The sequence below is a fragment of the Perca flavescens genome, chromosome 8 (assembly GCF_004354835.1).
Source record: "Perca flavescens isolate YP-PL-M2 chromosome 8, PFLA_1.0, whole genome shotgun sequence".
Lineage (NCBI taxonomy): Eukaryota > Metazoa > Chordata > Actinopteri > Perciformes > Percidae > Perca > Perca flavescens.
In genome coordinates, this window is record NC_041338.1 from 4118734 (window position 1) to 4139088 (window position 20355).

The following is a 20355-nucleotide window of genomic DNA, read 5'->3' on the forward strand; positions in this document are numbered from 1 at the left end:
CACAGTCACGTGTTACGGTGTTGAAAACGGCCACCGCGCAGCCGTAAATAGAACGTAAACAGAACGGTCCTTTATGTCATTCTGTCATTCGGGTACGAGGATGTTTTGGGAGAAATCCAAAGCTCGACGGGTCATACGTGTCTAAGGTTGCTAAGATATGATTAGCCAATCGCTGTTCGGGGGAGGGTTTTAGGGAACGGTCAAATGGATGCCTGAATGAATGCTGCTGTAATGCAATTAGAAACTGACAATATCTGTTGACACTTTGCTTCTTTACATTGACCCAAGCACTGGTTTTCACAATGTCTTTCATTTGGATGCCTTGTACACAAAGTATTGGTGTAAACATGCGCTGCAATGGAGTTATCCCCACATAATGCAAGTCCTCTCTCTGTATATGTGCAGGAACTGCTTACCTTGGAAAATACCCCAGGCTACATAACAGAAATGCCAACTACATTTCTCATCTCAATGATGAGGCTTTTTTATTAACCCACACAGAACCTCTTAAACAGAAGCAACATCAAGTGCTGTCCAGGCTGCTGAATCCCTCTGGCAGAGCAATAGAGGCAAGCATCCAAGTGCTAAATATTCACTATTTGTGTAAATGCATCAACGTACTGTAGGTCAAGTGCAGTGGAAACCTTAAAGGCACGAGTAGGTGCTGATTTTCAAGGATAACGCCAGTTATCCAACTTAATATATACCCATAGAGACACTTATCCAGACGTTGTAGTTGGGTGTATGTAGGACTGTCGCGATAGTCAATAAATCGAGTTATCGCACGATAAAAAAAAATGAGCTCGATAATTTTTCCGGCCGCGATAATTCCCATTTGCATGTTTGTTTGTTTTCCTCGTCTCTCTCTACCAGAGAGACTGGAGGAACACTCTCGGTTCCTGAGCGTAACGAGGAGTGAACCCTCTTGTCAGTCGCATGGTCTTTGTGTGGGCGGGACTCCAGGCCGAGAGAGAGAGACAGAAAAACGCTAGTTGAGAGTTGGAGCAGGGTTTCCCGCAGCACTTTGCAGTTAAGGCGCCGTCAAAAAAAAAGTATATGAGCGATATCCACCGTGTTACTCGGCGTCCCGTTTTCTTCCTTTATTCCAAACCACGCAACTGACAACCTGCAGGTGGAGGGGGGGGGAGACAGGCTCGGACATACACGCCGCTGGACTCGTCAGTCTCGCAAGCGGTTTCAGGAAAGTGGCTGCATGTGTCCGACAATGCACAGAACATTAACGGTACAAGCCTACAGCTGTCCACGGACTGTGTGTGTGTGTGTGTGTGTGTGTGTGTGTGTGTGTGTGTGTGTGTGTGTGTGTGTGTGTGTGTGTGTGTGTGTGTGTGTGTGTGTGTGTGTGTGTGTGTGTGTGTGTCGGCCCGCCCCACCTAAGCTCCGACCTGAAGAGGAGCAGAAGCCGCACCTTCGCCAAAATGAAGACTGAAAAACAGAACTATTTTGGTACATTTACTGGCCATGTGGCATATAGCCATACAGATAGATTTAATTTATTAATTATATATTATTTAAATTTAATATTTAGTGTTAAATAATTGTAAAATGTAGTACAGAGTCTGTAGTCTGAGAACTTACGTGTCACAAACGGCAATCCCACAACTGTACATCAGCGTGAAAGACGACATACTAAAGGAGATCACAGACATATTGTGGATATTTAAAATGTCTTCCAGTTCCAGTGTTAAATATTCTTTAGAAATAAGTATATTGATCTTTGAAAAGGTGTACCTGCATTATTATGCCATTATCATTTTATTAGATGCAAATGGTCTCTCGATGACAATATTATCGTTTATCGCAATAATTTCTGAGACAATTTATCGTCCAGCAAAATTTGTTATCGTGACAGGCCTAGGTGTATGATACAACAACAATATTTCCATTCAGGACAGAAGACACAAGAGGAAAAAAAAAAGGATGGATGGCAGGAGCAGACCGCCACCTGCAGCGAAAACATTTTCGCTGATTTATATCAATCTGCAGAGAAATGTATACAGTATATAATATAATAATATAATCATCAAGATCTGTTTGTTTGCTATGCTCAAAACTTTAATTCCATTCTCAGCAGTGTAGCCATCAGAAGATTGGGATTGGGAGAGATAGGGAGAAATCAAATTTAATGCTAGCGAGTTTGGCACTCCTACTGTATAATGAACGTGAAATGACTGCTATCTCTGCACTCGGCTGCTTGTCTGAACGCAGTCAAGGAATGAAACTAAACAGCAAACAGCCCTTACTGGTGATAAGTACGACTGTGACAATATCAGAAGCACATCAAGAGCAGAGAGGAATTACTTTAGCAAGAGCCGACGGAAAATGTGTTGAAAAGCAAATCAAAGACAGTAGCTCTTCAGGCGAGACCTTAGATAATCTATTATCACTCCAGACGTGAGACCAAGAGAGCCTCCCCCATCAGTAAAAAAGATGCAAATTTCAACCAATTTGTAGTTGGAGAGGCCGTCTCTGTGCTTGGCTAGCTTTAAATGAAGCTGTTTGTCTTCCTAAACGAATACTCCTCACACCTAATCACTCTAATTCTCTGCTCGGCTCTTCTCCAACTCCTCCTTATCGCCATTGCATCACGCCTATGTCATCATCAGCCTGCCACGGCGTCAATGGAGCTTGTCTGCCGGCCTCTACTTCACACCGCTTTGTCAGTGAAGTTCTGATTGAACACGCCGCAAGTTTCTAAAGGAGATCGTTGCCGGTACAATGCGTCTACCCAGCTCTGCGTGCTAAGCACTTAAAAGTACATCAAAAGTGAAGTAGTTAAAGAAAGGAGGGACATGGGAGGATGTGCTGTGATAATTTTCAGGGCGATGAAAACGTGGAAAAAGAACTCTAACTGTTATTAAAGGAACACGCCGACTCATTGGGAATTTAGCTTATTCACCGTAACTCCCAGAGTTAAACAAGTCGATACATACCCTTCTCATCTCCGTGCGTGCTGTTACGCTGTCTGACGGCTCCAGCGGCATCAGGCCAGCACAGAACATGCAGGTGAATGGTTCCAGCAATCCTACTGCTCCGAATAAGTGACAAAATAACGCCAACATGTTCCTATTTACATGTTGTGATTTATAAGTCTGGCGTGTACAAAAAACAACGTAACATGAGACACAGCCATCTTCTAACAGTAAACAAACCGGGAACTATATTCTCAGGCGGAAGAATATAGTACTTGGGCGGAGTGATATGCTCGCAGCAAGCCTGTCTGAGAATATAGTTCCCGGTTTGTTTACTGTTAGAAGACGGCTGTGTCCCATGTTACGTTGTTTTTTGTACACGCTGTGACTCTACAAATCACAACATGTAAATAGGAACATGTTGGCGTTATTTTGTCACAATTCGGAGCAGTAGGCTAGTTGGAACCAGTTACCTGCAGGATCTGTGCTAGGCTAAGCTAATGCTGGAACCGGAAGACAGCGTTACAGCACGCACGGAGATGAGAATGGTATGTGTCGAATTGTCTTACTCTGGGGGTTACGGTGAATAAGCTAAATTCCCAATAAGTCGGCGTGTTCCTTTAACAGAGGTTTCAACCTCCGTGTACATTTCTTACAAAAAATAACGTCAATGCCCAGAGAACGCAGGGCATGGATTGGTGTTTGGTGTTTTAAGCCCCCAACGTCGTCTTCCAGGCAGCGCTGCCTGGAAGGCACTAGGATTAGGCAATGGTTAGGGTTAGGTGCCTTGAAGTCGACGTTGGGGGCTTAAAACACCATCGAGCGCACGGATTGGCCACATCACAGAAAACACGATTAAAGAAGGACAATGGTCTTTGCTCTCAGCCTCTATGTAGTGTGTGTCTGTGTGCGTGTGTGTGCGTGTGTGTGTGTGTAATCCTGTAATGCCGTCTTTCTGTGTTATTTAAGGCTTGACTCTTCTCCTCTAGTACCTCAGATAACAGTGGCGTTCAGAGTGACTTACTCAATTATTTAGTTGTTTAGGCAATTGCTATGTTTCAAACGCAAATTGTCGGTCTTAACGGCCACACTGGCGAATAGAAAGTAATGAAACCACAGCTACAGCACATACAGTAACTAGTGAATATGGTAGTTTAGTACTACACTGTTCCAGGTTAGGGATGGGCGAAAAAATCAATTCAGCATAGTATCGTGATATTTTCCGTGGCAATACTGTATCGATGCACAGACAGTATGGATCTACTATTATATATGTGTTGGTCAGTTTGTCTGCTTGACAATCCCATTTTGCAGCAATAAAATGAACAATAGATAAAACAGATGTTGACGAAGTTTCCTTTTGGGACATAAATGGGACAGAATGTTGCAATATGTTTAAAATCGCAATAATATCGTATTGTGACATAAGTATCGTGCCATCATTGTATTGTGAGGCCTCTGGTGATTCCCACCCCTATTCCAGGTCTGTTCCCATATTTCCTTTCACAATAAACAGTTCCAGTAAAACTCTGAGCTGTATGTCTAAGAACCCTTAACAACAATAAAGGTTCTGTGTCATTCTACAACTATGGCTGAAGATACACTTTGCTTCTTTTTCGTTATCAGAGACCTGAAGAAATGACAACACATCTATTAACAAGACTAAAAGCCTACACGCTAGCAACTCTGCAAGGCTGCACTAAGTCACAGCGGTGCTTCGAGCTAAATGCTAACGTCAGGCACACATCGCCATGCCTCCAGCAACGCTGCTAGCATGGATACAAACTTGCATCGCCATACCAATTTGTAGGACAGTGTTTGTATATCACAGGAGAGACATCTTTTTCCTGCATAAGTCTGCATAAGCCCTCCATGTCTTTATTTTAGTCCGTCTCCCCCACAGCAGTGGTTGAGCCTAGGCATTGCAATATACTGTAAAACTTAATCCCAATTTGCCTGCAAGTTAATACATTTGGTAAATTTGATGTAATCCAATCACCTTTGAGGCTCTGACAATTTGCATCTTGCTAACAGGTTAAAATACCAGATGTAGTGCACTGTTTTGCTCTGCAGCCCTCATTTTCTTTGCTTAGATAGATAGATAGATAGATAGATAGATAGATAGATAGATAGATAGATAGATTCATCCCAGGGGAAATTTTAGGCATCCAGTAGCTTAGACCACCATAACACAACAAACACACACACACATACATCTCACATACACAAACATCACCCACAAAAATGTAAAGAGTTAACTATTTGTGAAGTGATTACAAAGGTCTGGTATGGACTGACCATGTGATGCAATGACCATGATAAGGTGCTGTAGTAGAGGGTATGCAATGGTGGTAGTGCAAAAGTGAACAGTGCAGGGATTGAACAGTGCAATAGCTTATTATTAAAAATTAAATATGACTATGACAAGACAAGACAAGAATGTAAACATAATAGAATTGCTTGACCAACCAAAAAATAAATAACATACTTTAAGGTTTAATTAAATAGCAGAGATGAAAACAGACCGTTTTGAAACTTGCATAAGCTAACTAACTCCTTTATTCAAATGAAGCGTGTTTTTTTTTGTACAAATGAGATAATACATTAAGTATTATTTTCACAGAAAAATTGAGCAGTCCAAAGCTAAAATTAACTTTCCACAAGTGGGAATTGATGCTGATAAATTGGTTTCAGAGCAGGAATTACACTAATTAAGGAGTGAGATTAGGTTTAATTGTCCCCATCAAAGTCCCTCTTCAATACTAAAAGGAGCGAAGCCCACGAGCCACTTCAGGCAGCCGACTCCGGTAGCGGTGCTATGGTACTCTTGCACATGACAAACTCCAACACACGCTTTGCAATATGGGAGCCAATTTAAAATGATTTGGTCTGACATGCTGATGCTGGACTGCTGGATTTACTTGATTGCTGTAAAAATCTATCTGGAAAGGTTTCTTCTGCTCCTACAGTCATTTAATTAAAGGCTCACCAACACGATTATCCGCCGTTGGCAGCTGCCCGGGGTGGCATTTTTTCATGTCACATGGGGGGCAGCACGAGAAAAAAAAATCCTCTGTGCCGCGAAGCGGTTTTCTGTTAGCCTATCTACCATTACACTGTGTGGGGAATTGGCGCCCCCTGCAGCTGCAGGCGCCCTGCTTGCACCCCCTACTTTCACAATGAAATGGACTAGTCCGTAGTGGTGCGGGCGCGAAAGATAAACACACGGTGACAGGAGAACTGGGATGTACACAGAGACTGAGCAAGACGAGTCTAAAACTTTCTTTTCCGTCAATGGTCTAAACGCAAAAATGAAATAAAGTTACCCAAGCGGCTCAAATAAAAGAAAAAAAGTGAAAAGACACGTTTTCGGCAGTAGCAGGACCTCCATCAGCTCTGTCGGCGGCAGTGGCGGTGGCATGCAAAGTGAAGAGAGGGACAGAGATGACACCAAACGCAAACTCTGTATATACACAGCGGTGGAAGAAGTATTCAGATCCTTTACTTAAGTAAAAGTATTAATACCACACTGTTAAAATACTCTGTTACAAGTAAAAGTCCTGCATTGAAAATGTTACTTCAGTTAAAGTATGTAAGTATCATCAGGAAAATGTACTTAATGTATTTAAAGTAAAAGTATTCAGCAAAATGCAGAAAAATCCTCACATTTTAAAAACTGGAAACAATCCAAACAGTTCTGTGTTTAATCGGCTAATCATTTCAGCTGCACTTGTAGGCCAGTACATTGTTGGGTAGTTTAATTTATAATAAAATATCGTATTATATAAATGATTGCATGTTACGCCCAAAACACACCTATGAAGACACTAAGTAAACCCCTTTTGAACCATGCGCCCGGTGCACGGACCCTTTTTTCTGCCGTCAAAACTAGCAAAAGTGGATCTACGCTTAGATTGTTAAAATAGGGCCCATGATGCGTTTTACAGACAGGTAAGTTGTTCTATTGTAACAATTAAATTAACATTACAGCGAGAATGCAGAATGAATGCAGCGAAACATGTACTTTCGAGGAATTCCTGCCAGTGCCAACTTCATCACCTCCGACCTCTTTACTTCAGGCGTCGACCTCCTGCTCCTTCTCCATCGTCCACCCCTGCGCCCGACACCTCCACCTGCCCGCGGCCGGCAGTCAGACAGCCCTGTTATTCTCCCGTCTGCCCACAGATGAGAGGAGCAAGCAGACTGATTGACTCCTGGGGACAGTCAGGGCTAATCCACAAGCGTCAGGCTGCAAACCGAGATTTCTTTCTCTCTCTTTCCTGCTTTCTCTTTATATCTCTCCATCTACCCCCCCCCCAAGCCACCTTTTTGCTCCCTACACTTTGCCTTCAGGCCAATGATCTCTTTATGTCTGACTGTCACTTTCTGCTGTTATTGCTTTCGTTTTTTTTTCTTCCTTTTGTTGTTTTTTTCTCCCCACCGTTGTAGAAGAGGAGGGAAAGGCAGGGTTGTGACCGGCAGCGGTTTGAAAATGTACCAATTTCTGCTCCTGCATGGCATGCTGAGCATAAAATCCATGATCAGTTTGCACATGGTCTTTCCACTTTTTTTTGGCGGAGGGAAGGGGGGGGGGGTGTTGTAGCAGTGAAGTTTTATGAGAGGAGGTGAGGGCAGGGAGCACAACAAATCTGAAGTGGGGGGAAAAAGTACAGCCAGTTCCATTTTTTTTTATTATTGGCAAAGTCATACATTTGATCAGTTTTTCTTACTGTGAAATAAGTCTGGCAAGCACAGGGCAAGTGCTTTAGCCAAGATTAAATTCACAGGATTAAAAAAAAAAAGGAAAATAGCTCACTTGTAGAGTTTGTCACCAAGGACAAAGCTGAAAGAAGACTATTGTTATCTGGCTACATTTCTTTTTCTCATTAGAACAACCATTAAACACCAGGGCAGCCTAGGTGCAAACAACCAGTGGATGATGCCCTTGGCTGAAAATATTCAGCATTGTTATTACTATGATTATTTTCTTCGGCCACATACAAGTGGATGATGAAGGAAAATGAAATAACAACAAGCAGGGGCTAGAGGAAGCCGGGAACAGGGCTATCGCGCATGAGGAATGGCTCATTGGAAAATGTCACAATACATCATGCTGCAGCTAAACAATCAGGAAGACTAATTCACAGGTGGACTATAGCAAGGTAATGGAGGAGAAAGAGACCAAATAAATGAAGGCAAAATCTAAAATGAGAAAAAAGGAGGAGGTGGACGCGGGAGGAGAGGAGCTTTGAAGGGGAGTGATTTTGAAAACGATATGATCATATTAAGTGTCTGCCATGCCAGAAAAAAATGTGACTGTAATGTAGTTAAATCTGTTCCCTCTCACTTTACAGTGTCCGCTAGCAAAACAGAAAATACTTTACTCTTTATCAGGACCTGTACATGCAGTAACAGCACTATACTGAGCCATCCCATTTCTCTTCATTTACTGAAACAGCTTCCTGAGTCCATTCTTGTTTAAACTGTTACAACTCGACACATCCAGCAGCAGTATGAGCAACAGTGATCACACATTATGTTAGGATCTGTATACTATCGCACTGGGGTACTTCTTCTTCCTTTCTGTGTCTAACAGCATTGTACTCTATTGTCCTCAGTTTGTGTTGACCAGCATTATACGACCAGAAGAGGAATCAAGGCACAGACAATAAAACAGCACACAGTAAAAAGACAAAACACACGTAACACAAAACCAGGAAACACTTATCAAGACTTATATACGTGGATACTCATATAGATAGAGAGATCGATATTTATTATCCCGTGAGGGAGATGTGTTTTCACAGCCAGTTTCATGCACATGGCAATATACACGAACACATACGTCAACAGATAACAAAAATAAAATATATACACATAGAAACAACCACATTTACGACAACAACACCGGATCTATACAAAGCCAGCGAGATAGTTTGTTCAGCAGTGGTTTGACAGATGCGACAAAAGTTCTGCCAAAGCGAGTCCTTCTACACCTCAGAATGTGACTGACTGACTGATTCAATCAAGTAAAGTCAATTTATTTATTCATAGAGCACATTTAAAACCAACCTAGGCTGAACAAAGTGCTGTACAAAGTTATATTATAAAAACAAAGGAAGACAATAATAATATAGACACAATGAACATCATACAAACGACACACTTCTGCACAAATGTCCCTAAACAAAATCATACGCCAAGGAATAAAAACGTGTTTTAAGACAAGACTCAAAGATCTCTGTAGTAGAGGAGGACCTGATATGAATGGGAAGTTTGTTCCAGAGTCTCGGGGCCACAACGGAGAAGGCCCGATCCCCCTTTGTTTTCATCCCAGACTGTGGAACAGCTAACAGGAACTGATTAGACCATCTTAGCTTCCTGGAAGAGTGATGTAGGGTAAGGAGATCAGCGATATAGAAAGGGGCCGATCCATGTAATGCCTTAAAACCAAGTAACATTACCTTAAAATCGATTCTATACTTGACCGGTAACCAGTGAAGAGAAGCCAATTTTGGGGCGATATGATCCCTCCTTCTGGTACCAGTCAACAATCTAGCAGCCACATTCTGGACGAGCTGCAGGCGTGATAAAGATGATTGACACATCCCAGAATACAAGGAATTGCAGTAGTCAATATGAGACAAAATAAGAGTGTCTAAGGTGGTTGGGGTACAGATATCACAGCTGCAACATATATATGATAAACGGGTCATGGGGGAGGCTAACCAAATTTTAAACTGCCCTGATTACCCACTCTTTGGGGAGGTGAACCTGCTCCCCTCAGGTCGCTGTTTTAGGCTACCTACGTTAAGAACTAAACGTGCCAGGGATTCTTTTATGTTCTTTAATGTGAAATTCTATGGAAGCATTCTAAAATATCTTGTTTTCTCTCTATCTTGTAAGATATATGTTGTTTTTTCCCCCTTAGAAGCAAAATAAGAAAGATAGGAATCATTTGAAAAATTGTGTTTGGTTAATTTTAGCACAACTTTAATCTTAAAGAAAATGAAACAACTTGCACGAAGATAAACATTACAAAGCCCTTGTGGATCTGACATGAAATTCACTGGAGACTGGTTTAGCTTTGAATATTGATCACTCAAATATTGATGAAAATTCACAAGATAAGTGTATTTTAAGAGATTTATTCACGTTTTCTTCCCTCTTTCAGTCCAAATGGTGTTAAATCCGTATCAGGTTATAGTCCAGTTAAAAGAAACAAACTACGAAAGGGATAAAATTTGGATTACAATAAATTACAAAGTGACAAAAACTCCTGATACTTTATGGATTGTAAATGTATTTTAATGGCAATGTCAGCATTTACAATCAAACCAGAGTCGCACATGCCACTTCACTTTCCTCTAGTTAGTGCATTTCCTGGAAAGAGCAGCTACTTCCATCCCGTGCGCTCTCTGTCATGCCGAAGAAAGCCGTTCCTATCTGGTTTTGTGTTTTCCAGTTCCCTTCTATCTGTCTTGCCACTGTATGAGTCCCCGACCTTGTTAAAACTCCCTTCAGATAACCCACTTCATTCTGAGCCATCACTCATCAGTCTCCTCAGGGCTTCCGCAAACACTATCACGACACCCTGCTAATCTGATTGGCTGATCAGAACTGTAAATGAAACCAGCCAGAGCCAATTACAATAGGCACAAGTCATTAAGAGAGATGACTTCGGGGAGAGAAGTGGTGCTGGGGACAGGTGCATCGCTGCTAGTCTGGCAAATTACTTTCAGAATAGAGTTTGGGTTATCAGTTGCTAGGGGGGGTAGGAGGCTTACACGGCAAGCTCTTTTCGAACTAATTAAACACCAAAATATTCCTCCTTGGGAGATTTCTTGTTTTGGTCCACTTCCAGAGTAAAAACTTGCTTCAGGATTTTTACTATGATTGCATGTTGGACCAAAGTAACCTTTAGTAAGTTTGTTAAACTCACACTACTTAACTAGCCTGGATGCCAGCCGAACTTAGCCCCCGCCCACAACATTTGGGGTCGGGAAGTTTGGTCTGGACTTGATCCGTCCAACCAGAGCTGTTCGGACCAATCAAATTGTCAGGGCGGGCTTTATACGATGATGGACAGATGATCAACAGTAACTTAATCAGATTCCGCCATCGCGTCTGTTATAGAAGATATCGACAGTGCATTCATTTTAAAAGAGGAACAGGGAACCGCGATTGTGGCATCGGAAATATGTTTTCGCCATCATACGTCACATACTCCGTGGCTCTGATTGGTTGTAGGTCTATCCAATTGGGTGAAGAGGCATTTTCTTTCCTGGTTCGGTTGAAACACGCCCCAAAATCACAGCCCAATGGAGCAGTATCAGACTCATATTCTTTTTAAAGATTATTTTTTGGGGCTTTTCCCTTTATATTTGAAAGGGATGACACGCAGCCAAGGGCTGATTCAAACCCTGCGCCGCTGCAAGACTCAGCCAACATGGGGCGAACGCTCTTACTGGGTGAGCTAGAGGTCGCCCCCAGACTCATATTCTGACTAGAATCTGAGTATGACCACGTCAGGCTACTACAGTTTAGCCGTGTTGCTGTGCAAATAGCAATAAACCAAAGATTAGTTACACATTCAAAAATAATGAAAGGCCCTATACAGGCACCTGTTCTCCCCCTGCCTACACCTGCTCCCCATTCCCAGATTGTCTATAGGCCTTTTTCACAGCACACATCAAGACAAATTGAAAGACAAAGCACACGTGTAAACGATAAAGATGAATGATGGCTGAATTCCATTGAGCTGCTTTGGTTTCAGGGTCCTGGTGTTGCGCATACTAGCCCACTTTCTCACTTTCATGGTTTACTGGGGCAATTCAAGTTGTTATTATGTTATAAGTTATGTTATTAGTGACAGCTGTGCTTTCCCTACTATCGCAAGTGGTGCTGGATACATCACAATTCCCTTAATGGCATCCAAGTTTCCCCTTACTGTCGTCTGAAGAAGGAATCGAATAATAAAAAAAAGCTTTTAGAGAAATGAGATGTCCTTTCTTTTGAACCATCATCCCAAGTGAAAGCCATTTCTGATAACCACAGCACAGCTGGATTAGTTGTTGACCGGCTTTATCAGCTCTGTATCGACGTTTGATGGTTTAGAGTTTGTATTTTGCACATACTACACTGTCCAAATAATAAAAAAAAACATTTGTATTTATACTGTTGCACAGACCAGTGTCAAACCAGTGTGTAAATGGACTTCACTGCTGTTAACGCTGATCCACTATTTTTTAACTAGATGGTGAATCAAAAAAACAAATACAATCTATAGCAAAATCTATATTATTAAAAGAGAAATAATACTCATGAGTTGGTTCTATTATTTGTCTGTCCACTTCCATTTAAAACTGTGGCGATGTTGTGATGTGGTTTCAGAGCAGTCTGATCAGCTGCAGTGTCCAATCGCTAACAAATTTCCAAAACAGGGTTGTTCGTTCCCGCTCGTCTATTCCAGGATTCCTCCTCGCTCCGTAGAGAATCAGAACGTTCTTCATTATGCAAGGTGCGATCAAATAAGGAAATTGGGATGTACTCAGTCTGCTGTGAAAAAGGCCAAAACAATATGGCTGCCTTTGTGACCACATTTACACCTGGCATTGGCAACCAACTGACTGAAAGACCAACATTGCCATACCGCTTTCCTTGGCATCCTAGTTTGTTGAAGTCCGACAGCCAGATAATGATTCACATACAATACCAGGTGTTAATGGGGCCTTTGGATCCTTGGCTTTGCCTGTTTGGATCTCAGATCTCCAGAACTTAGAAATTTGGAAATCATTAAACTTGGTTTTTAAGTGAACCTGCATGCCTATGACTCGGGCACTTGAGTCCATTGGCTGTTTTAGCCTACGAGCATGAGCCTTGACAGTTATTGGTACATTGACTTTGGTGACATCATGTAGTAAATCCCAACAGAGCTCCACCCAGCCTTAACCTGAGCAGAGGTCTAAACAGCCAGGGTGATTAAAGAAAAACACCTTTGCTTGGCAAACACCAAAGCACTTTTCCTCTTCGGCCCCCCCTACAGGTTGGAAGCGGAATTGTCCATTACCGTTCACATTCAAACTACAGATCCGCTACCCGATCTGGCAAACTTGCACGGTGCGGTTAAAGCCAATAGAGGGCCGCAAAACAAATGCAGACGTGCCGCTCACCCTGTTACCAGTTGATGAACCACTGAAACTATTTTGGAAACATTATTCTAAGGTGCAAAATAATCTTTGGTGATGCTTTAATAGTTCACTATAAAGTTCCTGAAATGTCTGTATACAAAATAAAATGTTGGATAAAATTTGGGATTTCTTTTATACAACAGAAGCAACCCGGACCTCAAAGTATCTAAGTACTACCAAATCAAGGATGATCAACTTACTATGATACTTATGTCCCATTCATGTGTGTAATTTTGTGCCAATTCTAAAGTGAAAGGTAGTAATTGAGGTGGGCTTTACAGCAACTAGGAAATTGCGAGGCTGCGTAATTAAAACACCCTCCAACCCCTGCACAACACACAGCACACCACACATACAGCCAGCATATATAAACACACACACACACACACACACACACACACACACACACACACACACACACACACACACACACACACACACAGCTGGTGCCTTCAACTCTTCATCAGGAACTAAGCCTCTGACAGATTTCTAATGGTCTAATTACATACATCTGAATAAATTGAAAGAAATCCTTCATCAGCCGTGTTTGCCTGATTCCATCATCTGACTTCATCTTTCATTATCTATCCCTCTCCATCTCTACTACCCACTCATCTCATTTCATTTGGATCCCTGTCATTAAAACTACAGCCAAAGCTAATCATACCTCCAATATACTCACTTTCCACATTACCTGTAGTTTCACTATTTCACAAAAAAAAGGTATCCTGGCATCACTGCACTCAGACAGAGACAGAGTCTCTCTTGCTGAGTGCTTGTTTTAGCGTGCCAGGCTAACTTCTGATCTTTGGATGAATCAATTCCAAGGACACAAGAGAGAGGCAGGGCCTGATAACAGCCAACGACAGAGAGAGAGAGACATTTCTTCCCTGGCAGAGCTGAACAAAGGTACTCTTTAATCACAGACGTGACGTGAGCCTGTTCACAAGGTGGCGACTTCACCAAGAGCTTCCGCTACAAACCGAGGCATGAAAGCGAGAGGCAGTCAGGGTGAGAGAGACACAGTGTGTATTTGGAGTTACTGAGGCAGCGCAGCAACTCAGGGGAGGCAACAGAAGGCAAGACAGAGTCGAGCTGTGATCTTCTGCGCTTTCCAGAGCATATCCCATTACACTGCCATTATCCTGGGTCAAGATGCCTTGATTCCCTAACCCTCACGCTGGCGTCACCCCTGCTTACTGCTACACAGGGTCAGAATTGATTGGCTGGGCAGGAACACATCTCAGTAAGGTAGTTAACCTGCTTGTCTCCGTGGCTGTCTTCATAAAGGGATTGACAAGAGAGTGATATATATATATCACTCTCTTGTCAATCCCTTTATGAAGACAAGAAAGAGGTGAGTAAACACATCCAGGATTCATATAACCCTGTTTTGGTCAAATGCAGTCTGGCAAAGCCTTCGATCGTACTAAGGAAAATCATTTCACGTGGCCGGGTTAGCTCAGTTGGTAGAGCAGGCGCCCATATATAGAGGTTTACTCCTTGACGCAGCGGCCGCGGGTTTGACTCCAACCTGCAGCCCTTTCCTGCATGTCATTCCCTCTCTCTCTATCCCCTTTCATGTCTTCATCTGTTCTATGGAAATAAAGGCCTAAAATGCCCAAAAAAATAATCTTAAAAAAAAAAAAATCATTTCTTTGTCATGTCATTTTTTAATTTTCACATTTCACTTTTCTCCCTACCTTGAGCTGGTCTCATTTTCTTCCATGTTTCTTTTTTTGTCTCCTCGACACTGAGCTTCCCGTTACTATACCTATCTTCCATTCTATTAGACAGAGCCTGCTCTTTAGCCCATGCTCTCTTGTCTCCAGCACAATGGATTCTTTTGAAAGTTATAGAGGGCCGTCCAGGCTGATTTCTAGCATTTACTGCGTCTCAAATTCCCAATAATCAAACACTGGTTCATCGATAGCTAAGTCAGGGTTTAGTGGAGTTGTATTAGACATTTAAAAGCCAGAGGTGGAGAAGTAAAATACTAATCTATCTATAAACACTGACAGCCATCTTCAAAAATGTAACAGACTATTCATTTCTATTCTATTCTATATTCTTGGCCTGAGGATTTCAGCACACTGGGCTGACACACTGGCTCATCATGCTTTATTATGTCCCCGCTGTAGTTTGAGGCAGCCTGATCACAGCTGGCTAAAGACACAACGTGAGGCTATCTATTTGCATTTAGCCTGCCAGGCTGCCTCGCTGTGTGCTTCTGACATGACAGACACCGAGCAGAGACGCCATTGTATCTGGGCTGGCCTGAAACAGGAAAATTACCCAGCCTATTATGACAATGAGCGGCACACTGGTTCCCAGCACTTAGCGTGGCAATGAGGCAGCACAGTGGCAGACATCGTACACGAAGAAGGACACGTGTAGAAGCGTACACACACACGAATTACATCCATTGTAATTTTTTTTCTGTGAACCATTAGAATTCAGCTTCCCCTCTCTTCTCTTGCCTTTTGATTTAAGCCAGAGGGGATGTGATCTGACTGTGATGAATGCTGAGACTTATCACACTGCTCAGTCTCAGAGTGTGTATGTGTGTGTAATACTTAATATTCCTGTAATTAACAAAGCTCTCTTTGACTGTGTTGAGGTTATCTCACTGTTATACAGATAGACGCGCGCGCGCACACACACACACACACACACACACACACACACACACACACACACACACACACACACACACACACACACACACACACACCCTAAGTTCTAAATGGAGGACTCTCCTCCCTACGTCCATGTGTTCAAATCAAACGGTGCTCATCTTTACTGTGCATAACTTAAGAGTTTTTAATAAGAGGTTCGGTGTCAGCTGACACTGAAGACTGCCTGTGTTTGTGTGTGCGTGAGTATGCACGTGTGTGTGCGCCTCCATGTTTCACACGACTGGGGCTTTGATAATGTATTCATGCCTCCCAATGACAAATGGCTCCCACCAGGAGGCGGTTTTAACATTTAAATGAGGAGCAGGAGAAAACGTTGAACCACAACACACAGCAGCGAGTGGATACACAGGGGCAGGGGGGGCACGGCATGTATGCACCAGGACAAAGACATTCAAATCCAGGATGAACACACAACTTCAAATGACCCACGCACAAACACAGAGATCCGCCGCCACAGAATATGAAAAAAAAAAAAAAAAACAGAATGTGACGGAAGGAGAAGGGGGTAAGATGCGGCAACAGCTGGTGTCCCGGCGGGGAATCAGAGAGCAGAAGAGAATTTGTTGGCGTGCAAAAACCAGCAGCCGCTGATGAGAGTTTATATAAACAGCCCGTCAAGCCCTCTGCTCAGGTTGGAACAATATTCTCCTCAAACAATATCGCGCCGCTCCGCCGGCCTGCCAGGAGCTTCTGCCCAGGCCAAACTGGGTTGCGGCTTTTCAGTCATTAACTCAGAAACAGAAAGACACGATCGGAGGACGGAGACAAGGTGCACAAATACAGATGCAAGGATAAAGGTGAGCGCCAGAGCATGCAAATAAACAGAGACATTTACACTCGCACGTGCACGTGCAGTGACAGCCACGAATGTATTCAAGTCTACAACTTCACACATCATTGAGTGACAAATGGCTCCGTCTGCCACTCCTGCAAGTGCAGTTGATTGCCATGGCAACAGAGTGTAACCTCCAGACTAATGGCTCGCTGCTGAAAATTCTCCAGCTGAGATGACCCCTGACCTAGACATCAACGTTATCGTTAGTTCACTACCTCATTAAACCCCCAGATCCTGTGTTCTCGTCTTCTCTTCTGTTTTTGTTTTTTCTATTTCTGTCTACCATCTTAGCATCTCTTCCTGGATCCCTGGATCCCGACTTCCTTATAGTGCGTTTGCTCCATCGTTCACCTTCTGTTGCGGCCCGAAGGCCTCCTCCAGCTGATCTGCCCTCATGCTGTTAACCAGGAGCTACAGTCAATCTGTTGCTAACCATGCAAATCATGTACTGAGAGTATACATCCCATTTCAAGCTAGCACACGAGTCAAATCAGATTAAACTGGAGAAATAACTCTCCCCCCTTCAGTTACATTCAGTAACACACAACAAGAGTAGGGGCCCTGTCTTGCACCGGGCGCAACGCAACGCAAAGCCCGACGCCAGTGTCTTTGCTAGTTTAAGACCGATGTAGTTGTCAATTTCCCGTTCAGCACCCGCGTCGTTTAAATAGCAAATGCACCATGGGCGTGCTGATCTTACAGGGAGGTGTGTTCAGGTGAATTCTGGGCATATTGCTATCTTGAGGCAGTGGGAAGTGAACCTGGTCTAAAGTCAATAGCGCAGCATTTCATTGTTATTTTAACAGCAAATTATTTTAACTTTAAATTTTAACCCTTCAACCCTGCATGTTGAGAAATGGGCGAGCGAGCTTCAAAAAGTGATTCCAAGACTCTTGACCAAGGGCGTCTAAAATGACGGCAAAAGGGAAGCCCCACACACTTGACCAAGCGTTGCTTTTTGACGTGCTGGGAGTGAGAATGTGTTGTTCTTTCAGTCAATTTTTCTCCTATTCCAGAATACGTTTTACCAATTGCCTTTTCAGTACAGGCACCTCTCATATATATATATATATATATATATATATATATATATATATATATATACTGTATGCCTCTGCTTTAACCTCCTCTCTTTGTGTTTGACACAAGTCTATTTCTCCTCTCACCCTCCTCCTCTCCAGTGCAGGGTAGATTCATCTGAGGGCTCCACGTAAAGATAACGATGAAGATGTAAGGGTCAATCGATATCCTGTTGGGAGTCTACATGTAGGTGGGTTGTCATGCAATCATTGAGCAGATCGCTGTAGGGAAGGAGCAAATTTGTCCTGTCAATGACGGAGCGTGCAGCAAAAGAGTTGCCAGGGGTCAAGCAGATATCAATATTATGCTCACATTTCAACTATGTGCACACACACACACACACACACACACACACACTGCACACACGCAAGCAGGCATCACTTCAGTAGGTTGTTAAAGGTCCGGGTGCAGTAGCTTTTATGGTTCTCCTTGTGTATCTGTGTAGAGTAGTGGCCTAGGAGCAGAGTGGACGCAGGTTCATCTAATCTATCACTCTTTACATGTTAGACATAAAACTGACGAAATGCAGTTTGAATTTTAAGGTTTGGCTCAAGGGAAGGCAATGTCGGTTGGTCGGTCCACCACTTTGGGCAAATCTGAAATATCTCAACATACTCCGATACTTACGGTCCCCTATAGATGAATCCTACTGACTTTGATGATCCCCTGATTTTTATTTTTTTAAATCCATTGCTGGTCAAAGTCTCACATATCCAGTGAAAAAGCTCAACACCTAAGAACTAAATGGATTGGCACAAAATTCGGTTCAGACATTCATGGTTTCCAGACGACGTATTCTTCTCACGCTGGCTCCAAAACTAATCTTACTCCCTGCCCTGTCCACTCATAATCTTCACCATTTCTCTTCATCTCTACCTCTTCCTAACCCACTTCACTGGCTGTATATCTTTTTCCTGTTATCTCCTCTTATGTCCCTTCCTTTCTCTCCTTCCTCTGACCCTTACACCTCCTCCACCTTCTCCTCCCACCCCATCATTACTCCTCTTTCAACGCTCATCTTTCTAAGGCTGCCGAATTCCCCCAGCACAACAGTGCTATTCTGCTGCCAACTAATAGAATCTCTCAGTTCCTCTAATGGATCTGTCAGAATCTCCCTGAGCACGGGAGACCAGATAGATTGATAGGGAGAGGGAAAGAGACAGTGAAAGAGAGGGACAAAGAGGCCGCAAAACACAGGAAGAGAGAAGAGAGAGAGGAAAAAAGCAGAGAAGCGCCGGGGCTCTCCACACTTTCATCTGTGCCTTGGAGAGTCTCAGAGCTGCAGCTCCACTGACCGGCCATATGGTCCGCTAGAAAGCAGAGCCACTCGGGACGGTCCCGTTCTCACCACGGGATGACGACAGTTCCACTGTGGCCATGTGAAACGAACCGACAGGGTGAGCCCTTTCAAGAGTAAAATGTACTTATATGCAAAGGCAGGCTTTGTTTGTACTTTTTCATGTTTGCTGCAAGGATTCTGAACCGATACTCATCTCCCGGGAGGAATTCTTAGTAAGAATAAATCCATAGAGGGAGGTGTTGTTGGCTCGCTGCCACTGCATAAAGAAAAATCTCTAACACAATAACACCCCGTAAACACATTTACCATCTAAACATAGCTTATTTAAATGGTATAGTTAGAGTGAACATATATTGCGATGACATGTTTGGTGCTGTGGTGGTTTCACACTTTTAATTAAACAGTGTAAGACGGAATTTGACATCGCTTTTCTTTGATTTTCTGATGAAGTTTCTCGATGCTGTGCTCTTTATCCACCAGGGCTGCCGCTATCTGTGCTCACAATCCAATTCTTCATTGATTTGTTCCAAACTAAGCTTTGTCTCTTTTTGTGCATCAAATAGTTGTTTCTTGGGAAATATCTACCAGGAACCAATTTAGAACATTCCAAAAGCCTTTTATCTACTAGCTACCAATTACTGATGTATTATTACATGTATTTGTCTACAGTATATATAATACATCAAATACTGTTTATGTCCAATTGTCCTTTATCATTTTCATACAGTGGGCTATGTGCAACTCACCGTTATCTGTGGCGATGAAGACAGCTGTGTATTTATTGTCATGGACGTAAGGGGACTCGCGGTCCAGCAAGGCCGAAGTGTTGACAGTTCCCGTGACTGGGCTCACACTCAGCCAGCCGGCTGGGTCTCGCAGAACAGCATACCTGGACAAAAAAAAGGAAATAAGATAAGTAAGAAGCTGTGGCCACATAAGCACCAGAACACCAACCATTTCTTGCATAAAAGTTGTCTTTTCAGTTAATTCTGGTCCTTTATGATTATCTTTGCATCTCACAGACAGACAGACAGACAGACAGCTCTGTAGATCCGACAACAGACGAGACAGGCATTTGAATACTCCATATTTGTCCCGTGCAGTGTACAACTCCACTTACTTCCCGACACCAGCTTTAAAAACATTATGGCATTTTAAATCTGGGTGCTTAAGTGAATAAAAGCTATTGCTCAAGACAAATATACATTAAATATGTATAAATCATAAGCAATAATTGTGTTTTGTTAACGTTGGACATTTGAGCAACAAGAGCAGCTAACAATTTAAAACATAGTTTATTTCTTTTTGTTAATTAAGTGTT

General features: G+C 42.8%; 1 protein-coding gene across 2 annotated transcripts in view; it reads right to left on the reverse strand.

The window, feature by feature from the left end:
* The window catches only part of cdh13 (cadherin 13, H-cadherin (heart)), a 402025-nt gene that overhangs the window by 24819 nt on the left and 356851 nt on the right, over positions 1-20355 (reverse strand). The window contains exons 12-14 of one of the 2 annotated variants that reach the window (XR_003693189.1): positions 19781-19923; positions 9395-9508; positions 9088-9311 (exon numbers count right to left, since the gene is read on the reverse strand). Coding sequence is in view for 1 of the 2 variants with exons in the window: in XM_028585823.1 (XP_028441624.1) it covers positions 19781-19923 (143 nt within the window). In the remaining variant the exon portion in view is untranslated. Of the gene's footprint in view, positions 1-9087; positions 9312-9394; positions 9509-19780; positions 19924-20355 lie in introns of those variants that run through there. The other variant, XM_028585823.1, reaches the window with a different exon arrangement.